The 16,851-nt window shown below is 39.7% G+C and overlaps 1 protein-coding gene across 2 annotated transcripts in view; it reads left to right on the top strand.

The window, feature by feature from the left end:
* PAPLN (papilin, proteoglycan like sulfated glycoprotein) overlaps positions 1-16,851 on the top strand; it is a 1,077,292-nt gene that overhangs the window by 593,882 nt on the left and 466,559 nt on the right. For both annotated transcript variants that reach the window (XM_044074058.1, XM_044074059.1), the window contains exons 10-11: positions 2,042-2,165; positions 11,162-11,288. In XM_044074058.1, coding sequence (XP_043929993.1) covers positions 2,042-2,165; positions 11,162-11,288 — 251 coding nt within the window. The remainder of the gene's footprint in view (positions 1-2,041; positions 2,166-11,161; positions 11,289-16,851) is intronic.

Below are 16,851 nucleotides of genomic sequence, written 5' to 3' on the forward strand. Positions count from 1 at the left end.
ATCTCTTATTATACAATGACCACGCCATTAATATTCAAAAACGTGCACGCTGATTGGTCAGCGTGCACGTTGTAAATCAGAGTTATAGTAATGGAAAAAGGTCCGGTCGCCCGGACTTTTTCCATTACTATAACTCTTTTTTTTACAGCAACGGAGAATGCAAGATCTCCATTGCTTCACACTATCTCGCTATGTTAAACATGTTTAACATAGCGAGACAGTTTTTAAAAAAGCAACGGAGAATCTCCGTTGCATTTTTTAAAGCTGTCTCGCTATGTTAAACTCCTTTAACATAGCGAGAACTCCTTTAACATAGCGAGACACTTTAAAAAGCAACGGAGATCTTGCTTTCTCCGTTGCTTTTTTAAAACTGTCTCGCTATGTTAAATGGGTTTAACATAGCGAGACAGCTTTAAAAAAAGCAACAGAGAATCTCTGTTGCTTTTTTTAAAGCTGTCTCGCTATGTTAAACCCATTTAACATAGCAAAACAGTTTGTAAAAAGCAATGGAGATCTTGCTTTCTCCGTTGCTTCTGCCCACAGCTCTGATGTACTGCGTAGGCATATGCATGCACAGTACATCAGAACTGCTTCAGAATACCAGACAGCTGCGGAAGGGCAACAAGGAGGCATTATACAATGCCATTATTTAAGAAAAGTGATTATTTTTTTTCTTAAATAATGTCATTGTATAATAGCAATAACCCACTTCTGGGTGTGGGTAATGCTGAATTTACCCACGGTTGGCTTTGTTTGGCCACTCGGGCTTCGCCCTCGTGACCAAACCACACCAACCGTGGGTAAATCCAGCATTACCCACACCCAGGCGTGGGTTATTGCTATATTCTTTCCCATGTCCATATTCATATTTCTTCTTCAGATGTCATCTGCTCCTTCTGTTTTCTCCTGACTTGGGGGATGCATTTTTCCATCATGATGTGATATAACATGTGTTAGACTTTCTATATTAAATCCTTCACTTCACAGGTATTCCATAATTTCAGATTCTATTTTATTGACGTCTACTTTACTAATCTTCTATTCTACAGTTCCCCCTTTGCGATCTTATTTTTTTCATTGTAAAGTTTTCTATAGCTGGGTGCCTTTGTCTGTATTTCTCTTTGAACATCTTTGGAGCTGCTTCTTATATTGATTATTTTGGCTTTCTCCTTTGCATAAATATTGCACAATATCAGATCTGTCTTTCTTTCCCATGTCCATTTCATTTTTATACCTTTCAAAAATCTCTAGATTTTGTTCTTTATATTTTTCCACTTCCTCAGTCCAAACAGCCCAAGGCGTCTTGGTCTATATAATGTTTTTCATGAATCTGCTGTATTAGTGAACACACATTTGCACTTGAAGATTTTGACAGTTTTTCTTGTGGAAGTAATTTCCTTTCCTCTAATTTCTCTCTTAATCTGTTTGTATGTCTTGTGTCTGGAAGTTCTGGGCTTCTTGAATAATAGTAACAATTCATAATTTCTTTCTTATCCTCAATAGTCCACTTTATCATGTTTAAGGCTGTTTTTTTGGCCTATCCGTTTATGTGATTTTTGTGGACTATAACAGGGAGGCTATTTTCCCCATGAGTCTGGCCTAACCCCATTGTAGGAATGCTTCTGTGTCTTGAGGATTCATCATTCATTTTTTCCAGTCCTGGCACCAGTGCACCTACCAGTATTGGACACTTTTTTATCCTGGGACTTGTGCGCCCAGCTATCTTTTTTATTTTTTAACCTACTTCTGTCCATGATATATGCTATACAAAATACAGTCTATATATCACTGTAGTCTTGGTAAGATTTTGTAAAAAACAGGGTCCACCTCATGAAGGTACTCACCAAAACTTGAGGATGAATTAATTTCCAACAATACTACTCTCCTTTGCTTGATAATTTTGTCATCTCTCCTTTCGGACCCCTAATTCATACTGGATACAGGTAGTATAGATAAAGCCCCGTAGTTGTAGGCAGATCTGGACAGTGAGCGAGTGAGTCACCAAAATCATATGATTTACAGAGTTGTGTTCTGTTTTCAGATGATCAATCAGGAGTCAAACCAAGGCTTCCAGTATGAATATTATTTACCCTACAGGAGGCAGAGCCAAGGATATTTCTGGAGCTACGGATCCTGGACTGAGTGCAGTACTGAATGTGGTGGAGGTAAGAGAGCTACAGAGACACATAGCAGTGAAGACACACAAATTCATGGATTAAAAATGAAAAACCATGACTAAGGAAGTTGAAGCTTTCAGTCGTTTCATTGTACTTTAAGCAGCATGTTGCAGATACTGATGAAGACGCATGCCAAGAGGAGTGGTAAGGATCCTTTGGCCTGACTGAATGCAATGATGGGGGCATTCATAAATGAGTGGAGCTACCAAAGCACTATGTGACACAAACTGTTTGTTTTAAACTTCTGAGTTTCATAGAATGGGGTTAATATGATTAGGTATTAATTTAAAGTAAATGTTAGGTGCAATAACATTTAGGTTAGATGCATATCTTCCCCATTTCATGAAACATGGAAAGTTAAAAAAATACCTAATCAAATTGCTTAGTGCTTTACCAGCACTATATTTTATTAATAATCCCTCATTGGTCTATTTTGCATAAAATGCATGATTTTCTTGCAAACATTTGAGGACTGAAATCAAAGTAATGGCAGACATATGAGTTTCAGACTTCATATCCTTCATAAAATTGTATGTTGATGCAAAATTTGTTCTAGCAACATTCTAAGCCTAAAATAACAATACGTCCCTGATTTTGGCCTTTGTCCCCCTACCCCCTATTATTCTTGGCTTTGTCCAGAAGTCTTACTCAAAGAGGTTGAAAGTTATGATAAGGACTAAGCAGTAGGAACTCAAACACTTACAGCTACCACTTTCCCCGAGGCTCACCCTGTCACTTGCAGGAAATTCATAGCTTCACACACCATCTTCTGGTACAGGTTCCTTTCTATTGCCCAATGACTGCCTGCCACCCACGTAGCAGTTCTGCTGTGCCAGCTTTCTGAAACCAGAGTTTGATGTGTTAGAGTTCCACCCTTTAACCATCCCCACTACTCAAAAGTATCCTGGAATCATGGATGGACAAGATTCTGTAATACAATTCCTCCCACCTAACTGTATACCTTAGTGCTCATATGTGTGTGAAGGGCTCATTTGATCTGTAATATAAGAGGTCTGCTCTTCTTGCATGGCTCACACAAGGAGCATCAGTGCAGTATAAAATGATACACTCTAAACTATTAAGCCAAAGCATCTGCAATTTGACAAAACAACAGTCTCCCTCCTGTACATTATGATATTCAAGTCACCATACAGTGTCTGCTCACACAAGGAATGAAATTTCTCCATCACAACAGTGCATATTTCAGAGTGTCTTACTGAAATACTAAATATTTGGTTTTATGAAAGTAGCAAAAAACACATAATACTAAGTCTGTTTTGCAACTTTTTCAAAAGCTCATCCAACCTAACAAAATATAAACATATAAAACATTTTAAATCAAATTCAGTTTCACATAAAGTGCAGAATCGGTTTTCTCCCATTTAGGATTTACGCCTTTCCTTACATTTTCTCTTTTTTTCTCAGTGGTTACTCCTCAGTGCTGTCCTTCAGTCCCTGTGTCTTTCCCACACTGAGTGGCTGCAGGTTGAATTTGCATAACAAGGTACACATGAAACCATGGGTTCACTTGAATCTATACCATGTTAAGTAGAACATACATTTTTAAGCAAAACATATATTTCTTGTAAGTAATGGCGGAGGACTTATAGTCAGTAGCTTGACACAAGATAGCTTATATTCAGGCATTCCTAAGCATAATTGCTCAAGGTGGCAGTTACTCATGTACTATTGCTTACTGCATGTCGGACTGTTACCCTAATGCTTGTGTTTTATTCTGCAGTAATGGTAGGAGCTTGATGAGATGTTTCAAGTGTTTGGGTACTTAAGTTGCTAGTTATAAGTAGTAGTTATCAGGTAATTATTAATGTGAGACACCAGGAATCAACAAAAGTTTACCAGCTTGTAACACAGTAATCCAATAATACCGCTTCAACTCAATCTGCAGATTTAAAGTTCCTACCCCTTGGGTTTATCCTAGTTTTCTCTATTACTCTGTACTTAAAGCTGTGCTAGAAGTCAAATTTCAAAATACGTGTAGCTAAAGCATTAGTAACTACCACCCCTCTAATTGCTTAGCAATGTTCAGTTATTCTGTCTTTCTGGAGGTAGTTAGACTTTCCTAATGTTGATAAGCAGTTTGGTCTTAAAGCAGTTGCAAGTATTAAACCATTTCTCAATGTATGACAAACAGGACTCAAATAATTATGTTCTGTATTTACATATGTACTACTTTTTTTCATATATATTTACTTGAAATGTCTGTGTTATTGAAGTAAGCTTTTAGCTTACGCAAATCTCCATCCAGGATAAAGAATAAGATGGTCTTTATAAAAATAGTGCAATGTATTATCTCCAAGTGGAAATAAGGCAAGTTCTTCCAAGCAAAACAAAGTTTTGTGGTTAAACTAAATGTATAGCAAATACCCTTATTTCAGTTTTATACTGTTAGGAAATAGTCTCTGTTTCTCTCTGGATTCCTCTAGCTGGAATCATTTCTAGCTTTTTCTCCAAAGTTGATTCCATCTCTTCCATAACTGCTACCCTGGACTTCTAGTCAATTTTGACAAATGGTAAACACTGTTTGACTAGCTTTCCTTGACCCCTTTTTTATATTACATCCAACAACTCATTAAATAAATCTGCTCTTACTAATAGAGCAATGTACCCAGATGTACTTAACAAATCAGTTACATTTAAATAAATATTGTTTTATTTACAGTTGATTCTTTATAGCACTGTTGTAAACACTATTTTTAACATTATTTACACATAAAGATATTGTTTACACCATTAGTTACACATATTTGGGTCACTTATACTCCACTCGCTGGGAACCACCATTGTCTCTCTCTCTCTCTCGATATATGTATATACATATATCTTGCACCACCTTACTCATGAGTAATAACTTTAACGTTACCCCTAACCCAAACCTACACATTAAGGTACTAAGCACCTTTTCCCTAACAGAACCATCGCACAATACTTGCAGCACATCACTACCCTCTGAGCCTAATCTGAAAACACACTCAACCACAATGCTGAAACTTTTGTTGTAAACAAAAAATCTGGCATTACCCCCCCATCCCACTTACCTTATATTCAATGAAAGGAAAATTGATAATTTCTCCATTTGCTAAGCCTTACATTTGGCTCATTCCACTACTAAAAAATTTTTGACAAACGTACTGTAAATATATATGTTTATTGGCCAAATAACATATATTGTTGGTTGCAGCCTTATAGTACAGTATAGTATAGAATAGTATAGTATAGAACAGTATAGTATAGTATGACACAGTAAATTATATTAACAATACAATGTCACACTGATCTCAGAGATTACTATGTATCTTTCTTCCATGACATAAACTCTCTCCCATCACCTACTGGTGAAACACCAGTTATGTCTAACTGACAAAGAGTGAAGAATATCTGCATCTGCTTTCACAGGTTCAAAGGTGTGTACTAAGCTAATGGCCCTGGAGCCTTTACAAGCCTAGTCCATAGGATTACCCTGGCATCGTGCCACCCGAACTTAGTTCCTAGTGCCTCTGTCAAGTAGAGCCACTGGAGTGATCCTTGGAGTGAATTTTCTATTTCCCATCCACTCATCAAGATTTCTCTTGAAGAGGGCCAGTGAGGTGTTCTGTTTGACATGTATGGGAAGTCTATTCCATAGCATGGGCAGTGTCTGAGTTATGAACCTGTCCCTCCAGCTTGTTCTGTTGATTGTGGTAATAAGGCCGAGGTCTCTGGAGTGTGTGGTGTGGAGCGATTGGGATTTCTTTAGACGTAGCATTTCTAACAGAGCTGGGTCAGACATGGATTTGTAAGTCAAGCAGAGATCGCCTCTAAGTAGGAGATATGAGACAGACAATAGTTGGAGTTTTTTGACTCTGTCCATATAGAACAAGTGTTTATGGCCTAGGATCCTCTTTGTGAGGTACTTTTGTGGCCTCTCCAGTTGTTGCAGATGTCTAGTGAGATACATGCCAAATGGGGCATTGTACTTGATGATTGGTCTAATGAGGGAAGAGTAGTGGGAGACAATGACCTCTTTCTTCCTGGATGCAAAACCCTTAGTAGTGAGATATGCCACATAGAAGGACTTCTGACCCCAGTGGCAATGTGGTGGTCAAAAGAGAGGTTGCTGTTAACCTGTGTTCCCAGATCTCTTATAACTCCTTCTGTGTTCAGTGGACTACGATTGATGTGGTAATTCATGGGAACCAGGTTTTTCCAAAGGAGCATTGAGCTTAAGGCCATGATTCTGGCACCAGTCGTTGGTCTCAGTGAGGCCTTTCTGTTGGATGTCAGCATCACTTGGGGAGTTAATAATAGCTCCCAGCTTGCAATCATCTGCAAATTTTGTCAGCCAGAGTCCCTTTGTGTTGATCTGGACTTCAGAGAAGTAGATAGCAAACAGGAGAGGACCCAGAACCGAACCCCGTGGGACTCCACTTGTGACAGGTTAGCAGGCTGACTTGGAGTCAGCTAGTTTCACACTGTGGGTTCTATCTGTGAGCCAGTTTGCAACCCACCTAGTGATATAGGGGTTGATGCCTAGCTTAGTGAGTTTTTCTAGGATTCCTGAGTGGGGAATGGTATCAAAGGCCTTGGCCAGATCAAGGTAGGCTGTATGAACCACCTTGCCTTCATCAACAGCTCTGGTGACTGACTCAAAGAAGTCGACCAGGTTGAACAGGCATGATCTACCCTTCACAAAACCAAACTGTGTGAGATCTAGAGTTTGGAGATTTCCTATATCCTTGTTTATTAGGTCCATGATGATGTGTTCCATAGCTTTGCATATCAGACTCATCTGGCTAACGGGGCAATAGTTGCCAGGGTCGATAGTCGCTTCTCCTTTGGGGAGAGGGATGACTGTAGCAGTGTGCCATTTGTTAAGGACAAAGCCTGAGGGAAGGCTGTAATTGAACAGGGCACACAAGTGTGGTGCCAGTTTACTCTGTAGTTCATGTAGAACACAGCCACTGATATTGTCATGTCCCATAGAAGCTGTATTCTTGGCCTTGGACAGTTCTGTTTTAACCTGTGCAGCAGTAATACTGGGTGCCTGGCAATCTACTGGCATTGTGATTGGTCCTTTGGTGGGGGAGAGAGGGGTAAATTTGGCACTGAATCTGTCAGCCAGTATATTGGCAATATCTGTTGGCTCAGTATAGGAGGTACCATTGTGCAGTAGCTCAGAGCAAATCTGGGTATTGCCATAGAGATTCTTTACATAACTATAGAAGGCCTTATGGTTGTCTTTACTATCTGCTGCAATTCTGTTTTCATAGCTAGCTTTAGAGGATTTGATGAGGGATTTCAACTTTTTGTTGAGGCTGATAAGGGAGTTTTTCTAGCCTTGGGATTTCACCTTATTCTGCATCAGTTTCCTCCTTCTGTTGTAGAGTTTGTTTATGGCAGGGGACCACCAGACTGGCTTCCTTTTTTTGAAGGAGAGCATGTTGGTTCTATTGGGTATGGCAAGATCCATGCATTTGTGTACGTGTTTGTACAGTGCATTGGTGTATGATTCTGCAGTCATGCAACTATTCTGCATTTGCATGGGTGCTGTAAAATTAGCCACCTCTGTTTTTAGGTGCCCAGGGTTAGCTTTGGAGAAGTTTTTCATGGTGGTTACCTTTGTGGGGGGGGGGGTGGATTTCCAAGATGATTAGTTTGTGGTCGGATCTAACCAGGGAGGAACTGACTACTGGTATAGAGCAACGGTCACCCATGTTAGTAATGACCAGGTCAAGGATGTTGCTACCTCTAGTTGGTGTAAAAAATGAGCTGGTCCAGGGCATTGAAATTAACGAATTCCAGGAAACACTGGGCAATTGTATTGGTACATGAGTAGATTTCCCAGATAATGGAGGGGTAGTTGAAGTCGCCCAGTATGAGTGTGTTAGATTGGACCCTAATATTCTCTAGGGTGCTTAGGAACGTGGAGTGTGAGTCTTGAGACATCGTTGGGGACCTGTAGCAAGCAATGACCTGAATCGCTGTCTTACCCAGTGTTAGCTGCACCTGAAGTATCTCTGATGTGTTATGTTGGGCTACCAGTCTGGAGGTGTACTCATCCTTTATGAATGTGTAAACACCAGTGCCTTTGGAGCTTCGGTCCAAGTTTTGGGGCCGAAAGATGTGGAATGAGTAATAGCCTAGTAGTGCAGGGGTGCTTTCTGCTGCCTTGAACCAGGTCTTTTTTACAGCACAAATGTCGATGTTCTCCATTTTAAGGAGTGTTTTGAGTGAGTGCATTTTGAGATTTAGACTTCTAGCATTTAGCAGCATGACCCTCAGATTGCATTTGTTTCTAGCTGTTGTTACTGTGGTAATTTGGTCTTTGGAACACCACCTAAAAAAGGCACTATAGGGGTGGCAAGATCCTTAGCCAATATGCAGAAGCCCAGCAGTGACAGAAGCAGGCCATCTCTGGCAAAGCATTGATGTCTGTCAGTCATGTCATCCCAGGTAGACAGATACTGGATCCCCTTAGAATGACACCAGAAACTTAGCCAATTGTTGAAATCAATCATTTTCTGCTTCTACTGTGGTATCATTCTGGGTGATGCTATGAGGCTGCTCAGAGGGTCATACCCACCTGGGACACGTAATCCGAGAGCACCTCTATGTCTCTTTTCATGTAGCCCATGGAGGTACATCTCAGGTAATTCACACCCACATGTACAATAACAGAGTCATATTTGTACCTGTTGTCGAGGGACCTGAGTGCGTGCATTATGTGGTGGATCCTGGCACCTGACAGGCAGGTGACTGTTACTTTCTCCTTATTCAACCTAGTGAGTGGGACATCAGTGTTCCTCACTATCGAGTCACCTATGACTAGTGTGTTGGGCATGCTGTTTTGCCTTAAGGGCTTTGGTTGAGTGGCACACTATTTAGGAAAGTTATGTGTCTCGTGATTAATGTTGTGTTGTGGTGGTCGAGTGCATTTCTGCCTTGGAGGTCTCTGCTGTTTGGGTAGATTGTTATTGAGAGCCTCCGCGAAGGTGGGTGTGTGGTTTGTGTTTTTATGTGAAGGCAGCGCTGGTGTGTGTTCTGGAGAGCTATGTGTTCCATGTGGTGTGGTGCCAGTGTTGATCTTCTCCTGTTGACCAGCTATTCTCGTCTTGGCTGGAGAGTGCGTGGCTTCCAATTTGGATATATAAGTGTATCTCTCACAAGTCTGAGTGTTGGGAGGTAAGAGGAGAGGGTTGTCAGTGTACATTAGGCAGTTGCTACATTGCCTCAGGATGCCCAAGTTCACCAGATTAATAGGAGAAGGCACAGGGAACTGACCTTTAGAAATGCCTGGAGGGGTGGGCATTAATAATAAGTACTGCAGCTGTTTCCTTGTAGAACATTTAGTGCTGGTAGCACTTTTGTGTGCTACAATAATTGATACAAGATGTCTGGTAAAGTGCTAGACTAATAAGCTAGTAATAGTGCAGGAGAGGAGAGAACTAGCAGAGCTAAGGGAAAAATTGAAAAGCAGACTTTTTGGCACCACTCAGAAGCTTACAAACAGTCCTGGATACAGCAAATCTGTATCTGGACTAGACTAGTTACAGGAAAGGTGGGAAACAAGCTAAAACGTGGGCTTTTAAACCAGAAAGTTGAAAGAGATGGCAAAACTGCCCAAACAGCCAATAAACTACAATTTCTGGGCCATAAACCACTCCTCTTGTGGTAGATAGGCTACCTGGTGCTTACCACTCCCACTGGTAAGCTAGAAGGCTTCCCTCCAGCACAGAAAGGCTTGGGAGGCTCAAAAGTTTACATACAGTCCTGGATACAGCAAATATGTATCTGGACTAGACTAGTTACAGGAAATGCGGGAAATAAGCGCAGACGTGGGCTTTTAAATCTGAAAGTTGAAAGAGATGGAAAAACTGCCTAAACAGCCAATAAACTACAACTTATGGGCCAGAAACCACTCCTCTTGTTGTAGATAGGTTACCTAGTGCTTACCACTTTCACTGATAAGCTAGAAGGCTTCCCTCTAACAAAGAAAGGCTTGGGGGGGGGCTCAGAAGCTTACAAACAGTTCTGGATACAGCAAATCTGTATCTGGACTAGACTAGTTACAGGAAAGGTGGGAAACACATGCAAACATGGGCTTTTAAACCAAAAAGTTGAAAGAGATGGATACGGGAAGCATTCCCATGTCCTATCAGCTGTTTCATTTTCTTTGAAAAAACACCTCACTTATACATCTATTCTTTTCTATGACACACTCTTTTTTACATTGGAGTAACCAATACCATTATGAAAGCATCCATCCTACTAATAAATCCCAGGTCTTCTGCAGACAGCATTTCTTAATATCCAGTAAGACATTACCACTGCAAAGTGAGAGCATTCTTTTTTCTTCGATGAGCACCCTGTCCACTGTTAGTAGCATATGGCCTATTTCTGATGTACTGTTTTATGAAAGTGTTTTGGTTTATTTTGAGTTGCTAGGAAGAACAAGGTGCTGGAGATCTCTCTTCTGAGAAGCTGCTTATAAATTGCAGTCTGAAATACACCAGTTCCTTTTCACTCAACTGGGGCCTGTTACCACAGAGTGAAGGTCTGATTGTTGACCTTAACTGAAAGAGATAGAGCTAAATTTGATGGGGAAAAGGCGAGGAAGAAGACTACAGATTAGCAGTTAATAGGTAAAGAGTGATATATACAGAGAGAGGAGAAAAAAGACGTATCATGTAGATGAATGAATTTTCTCTACAAATAATTTACGGTGCTTCCTAATAAAATATTGGTTTCTGGATGGCTTAACTTGTAATGCTTGATTTAATCATAAGACTGTGTGTTCAGAAAGATACTGAAAGCCTGATAACTAAATTTTGGAAATGTATTTATTAAATATTAAATATACTATTAAAATGTTTGTACTACTCCATAGCATCAGTAAATAGGAAACTGCAATGAATAAATACAAAATTGCACTGGTGTGAGTGGTGAAACTGAGTAGGTATGACACTAGCAGGGTTTTCTTTCTGCAGGTTACCAGTCACGGTTAGTGTTTTGCACAATTGACAATGAAGTGTATCCAGATCCCATGTGTAGTGACAAACCACGACCTATGAACAATCGGACTTGTAATAGTCAGAGATGTCCTCAAATAAAACGGTAAGGAAAGTGACTTCTATCTTGGAAAAATCAAACAGAACTGTGTTTTTTTATTAATGACAACAGCTGGAATGATTTGTAGAAAACAGACACAAGTCTGTGCAGAAAATGTTAGCAACCAGTGGGAATAAGGAATAAGGAATGAAATTAAGTGATTAAGTGATGGAGGAGGAAATTGCGTAGTATTGCAGAGTTAAAGTAACAAGAGTCTTGATACAACATTGTTGTGGTAACAAAGATTGACAGACAACAGCATACAATGACATTTGCTTTACGTTTGCTCTCAATCAACATGTGCAATTTCTGGAATGTCATGGTTAATACTATGAGTGCCATGTAATTAACAAATTACGTCTTGTACTATTCTGCCATCAGCAACAAAGATATAACCTATCACACTTCTCACAAATGCACAGGCAGACATTCTACCCACAAAGCTGCTGACCTAAGTTCAGGTATATGCCTTAGCCTCCACAGGTTTACCCACAACTGTACCCACTGCTATCATCTCAACTCCTTTGTCTTCCTTGTGCCCCTTCCCTCCTTCCTTTCTTTGGGCTGCCCAAATTCTTTATCTTATCTTCTTATGTCCTAGATTTTGAACAAGTCTTCATAGTAACAAATACTCTTGCATAAAAGTGGATGAGCTATATACATCCTGGTGATACTGTACTGCACATATGGAATCCTCAGTCATGTGCATTACCCACAATACTTCATTCCACAGACCATAACCAGTGCTTCACCTGAACATTACAGGGGAAAGCAGATTTGGTGCTTGGTATCAAGCTGTCAAGTTTGCAGGCTGTCTCTTTGTTTATGTGTTCAGGACTAGTTGATGACACAGATTCATTAGTAGATGTATGATAAGACGCAGCTTCAGTCAAGCAACCCCCCTACCAGCTCAATGAATAATTCTGTGTGATCTCCTGAATGGGGTTATGACACATCCTATTACTCTAGGCAGCATACAAGCACAGCACTGCACTACCTTGTATGGTATGTAGCACTTTTGCAGTCAGCTGATCAGGTATGGTTCTGTGTACTAATGGATCTAAGTGTGTGTTTGAGCTATATTCCAAGTTCTGTACTGCATTGTAATTCTTCATGGGTCTGCCTTCTTTACTGTAATATCCACATCAATGTGGTAATTTAGATTATACAAATTTCTGAGAGGTTGGCATTTTTGCTGACAGAGCTACCTTCACTATATGCAGTGCTGTAGTTTGGTCCTTTTGGCACTGTCTTGTAATTGTTTGTATCACCTCAGCCTGTGCTGTAATGTTACTTGTTTGGGGGTTCAGTTGTTTAGAGCAAGTCTGTAAGATGGACTCAGTGCTATAAATAGTGTGAGTTCCAAGTTACCTTATGTCAAAGTCTGAAGACTTCTACATGTCAAAACTCTAGCTCCCTCCTTATCCATTCTGCCCTTCTAAGGTAAAAAGGTTAAGCCAGACACAGATTTTAAACATGATGGAGCTTTGTCACTCCTGAAAGGTATTGTTTAAGCTGTGAAATTCCCCCACCCATGGATATCACAGCAATGTAGACTCAGTGTTTCTTTGAAAATAAAAAAAAAAAACTTTATTTTGTATATTGTTCTCAGTGCTATAAAATTCCCCAAACCCAGTGGATATCACAGGAGACTATACCTGGCTGATGTTTTGTTTAATAAAATGACAGTTCTGTAGCCCAGTTGTCTAGCCCAGCTTTTTCCATGTTGTAAACCCCACCACCACCATCATGAATGCTGCAGCAGCTTGAACTTGATCAATGTTGATTTACAAATAACATTTCTGTTGCTTTTGCTATAGCCCCCACCCATTCATCCAATTCATATATCATCAGCCTTAATTTAACTCCGGTTGGCTAATGATTGGCAGTAGATTTTTACGAAATGCCAAGTTGCCAGCTCGACACCCAACCTTCAACGAAGGCACGCCCATTTATGCACGCATGTCTTTCAATGCTACCCAACCGCGGGGAGGACATGCAGACTCCACACAGAAGGCACTCCCAAGGCACGCCGAGAATCGAATGGGAGAACCTCTTGCTGTGAGGTAACAATGCTACTGCTGTACCACCGTGGAAAGTAATCCCTCATAACCTATCACTATTTGTTAATTTATTTATTTATTGGCATCTGTTTACTGGGAAAGTCTGATTTTTTTTCAACAGAGGCTCATGGGAAAAGCTCCATTATACAAACATCATGCACTGCATTTGCATTGTTTCAACATTTACAGTCAGTTTTATTTATGAGCCAAAGTTCAATTTTTCAGACATCCTTGATGTCAGTTACACCATTTACAGTTTTGATAACAGTTACATGGGTTGTATATGAATATTTTAAATGTAGGAAGGTATGTGCAGTACGGTATCATCAGTATGATTGGATCATCTGGTTTTATGTAAAAATATTTGTAACAGTGAAGACTTGCTCAAGATCTAGGACATAAGAATATAAGATAAAGAATTAGAGCAGCCAAAAGAAAGGAAAGCAGGAAGGAGGCAGAATTAAGACAAAATTAGATGAGATGATAGAGGGGGGCTAAAGTTGTGAATATAATTATATTTCTTTGATATTCTGCAGAGACCATCATTAGTCAACAGAAAGCATTTAATTTTCAGAATGAATAAGCTTTATTCTTTAGCCACTGTAGACATTTGTGGAAAGAGGTTAATGCAGTAATGAGTCAAGCTCCTAAATACTTCTCTTCAGATATCAAAATATTATATACTTTAAATGGACCACCTACGCCTGAAGACTTTCACCCTATGCCATTTAAATTACCCTCCATCACTTCATCCTCTTCTACAATCCAATATCATTTTCTCTGCCTTTGACTTCAGAATAATTACAATTCAGAAGATTGTTAATCTGATTGACATACTCAAAATTAGCAATCAGCCAGAATTAGAACACCTTTGTCCCTGGTTTATTAAACTCTGCAATGGTTAAACCCACTACCCACTGCATAGCACGGCGGATTAATGCAGTGTGCTATAGGTGAGAGGGGCCTGGGTTCAAGACTTGCAAGAGGTGTGTATTTTAAGAATTAAGCTGTGGCATATGTGATAAATACTGTGATCCATAGTGTGTAGGACTAGATAGATAGGGGTTCTAATCTCACTCCAGGCTACTTGGTGCATGTGTATGTCCTGATGGCATAAATGTGATCATATCATGCATCTACAGTGGTGAGGAAATCTTTCTATATTGCACAACTTATCAACAAAGGTATGGCATCTAAGTCCAAGGAAGTCATTGTTCCACTGTATTCGGCATTCATCAGACCTGTCATTGGTACAGTGACCCCTCTGGTATGTACCTAAACAGGCATATCCAACAATTGGAATGTCCACAGATATTCCTCACTAAAAGAATACAGGGAGTAAATAAAATGTCCTATGCAGACCGCCTCAAGGCCCTATCCCTGTATTCTGCCTCCTACAGTCTTTTGAGGGGAGAAATATGCCTGGCATACAGGGCATTGTCAGACCCACTTCTGATGGACCTCCTGTATATCCACAAAACAAACAGTGCCAGAATTACCCGTTCTAAAGACTTAAACCTTGCCTGTGATATAAATTGGTCCTGCTGGAGAGATAGGTATGTATCCCAGAGATTACCATGTCTATGGAACAGGCTCTCCACCCATGTGAAGCAGAGTTCCTCCCAAACCCAATTCAAGTGCAACTTGGACAATTAGATGGGAAACATGAAATTCATCCATGATTTGCACCTATGTCTTTAATGGACACAGGTAACCTGTAAATGGTTCATTTCCCAAACCCCTGTTTACAGTTATCAAGGGTATCAGAACTTATCAGAAATTTGGGATGCATGGCTAGGCTTAAAAAGGCCCTTGTGGTCATTAGCCTAGTAAACACCTATGAACCTATGAACCTATGAACTAAACAAATGTTAATAACGTTAATCAGATTGATCTCTTCTAAAATTACAATCAACCAGCAACAAATAGTTTTTTGCCTTTGATTTATTGTATCTGGAAAGACTGTCCCTTAGAGTCATTAAAACATGTCTGTAACCTATCAGTCTCCCAAAGTAGTTACTATGACACTTAGATGGCAGCCATTGTCTGGACATGATTCAAAAACACATAATCTAACTCCTACTCTAACAGATAATCTAAGCCAATGTCTCTTCTCCAAGCAATAGGTAACATTCTGGAGATGTTTGTATGCATATAGACCTGTCAACAATTGTAAAGGTGTAATACACTATCCAGATACCTACAAGAAGTCCAGACAAGTGAAAGCACCATGACAATTCTTTGAAGCCTCAGATCTGACATTCTCCAAAGCGTTAGAAAGGCATCTCACTAGTGCAGTTCTTATTGATCTGACTAAAAACATTCATGCAGCATGGGAGTGATTCAGTGATTCTGCAACTACTGTTGTCATATGTCTTTCATGGTCAGAACTGTCCATTCCTTATTCTGTAGCTTACCTTTGATTTTTACCAAATCACATCTGGATTCCCGGAATCTGGCTTTAACAAACTTTCTGTCTGACTATATAGTTACTTAAGAATAGTAAAATAGTTGTGATAGATAGATAGATAGATAGATAGATAGATAGATAGATAGATAGATAGATAGACAGACAGATAGATGAATAGATAGATATTTACATTTGTTGATGAGAATGTCCAACTGGAAAGTCCCATTTTCAATGTATTCCTAGGGAGAAAGCTCCATACAAATATTGCAAGTCAACAGAATACAAATTCAGGCAAAAATATTGAGAAAATGGTACAATCATTTTGCAAAAATAAGTAAACAAGTAAATGTGATACTAAGGCAGAGACATAAAGCAGTTCTACAACTGGTGAACTCTACAACAATTTGTCGCAATCGTGACTGAAACAGTCCTGGATAATAAACATAAATATATGTGGGTAGTATTACAAAAGACTTCTACTGAGCATATAGATCATTTTATTTACCTAGTTTCAGAATAAATTCAAGATTAGTAAAGGGTTGGTTCAACATGTAGTTTTGTTATGTATCAGACTAAATAACTGGGAGTGAGTTATGGGGTAAGAAATGTTGAATAAATTTATGAACAGATGAGTGCGGGAGCACCTAAAGTTGAGATATACTGCCACTTCTTGTCCAGCTGGGATTTGATCTTATGTCAAATGGTAGTTTGTTCCATTCTTACAACTGCATTGAATGAGTTCGGAATCAACACATTTGCTGCTTAACTTGGCAGTGACTACAGCATAACCAGGAGATGTTATTAGCTCATGAGGTTGAACATGTCAAGTAATGACACAGAATACAGTGGAGCAGCTGTGTGATGAGGGAAGCATATGAGAGAGAGACAAAGTTGTGTGACAATAAAATAATGACTGAATTAAAGCTTGCTATGCCAGTGGAGACACTGAAATTATATGTTCTGTTAAGGGAGACCAGCAGTACATCAAGATGTTCTGCAGAACGCTTGCTTGAGTTTATGCTGTCAAGATGAGGATATGTTAGTAAAAAGATGACAGCAGTATATTAGGGAGGACAGTAGGTATGACCCTACTGCT

This window comes from Protopterus annectens, chromosome 6.part0, assembly GCF_019279795.1.
Source record: "Protopterus annectens isolate FY-2018-M chromosome 6.part0, PAN1.0, whole genome shotgun sequence".
In the NCBI taxonomy this organism is placed as follows: domain Eukaryota; kingdom Metazoa; phylum Chordata; order Ceratodontiformes; family Protopteridae; genus Protopterus; species Protopterus annectens.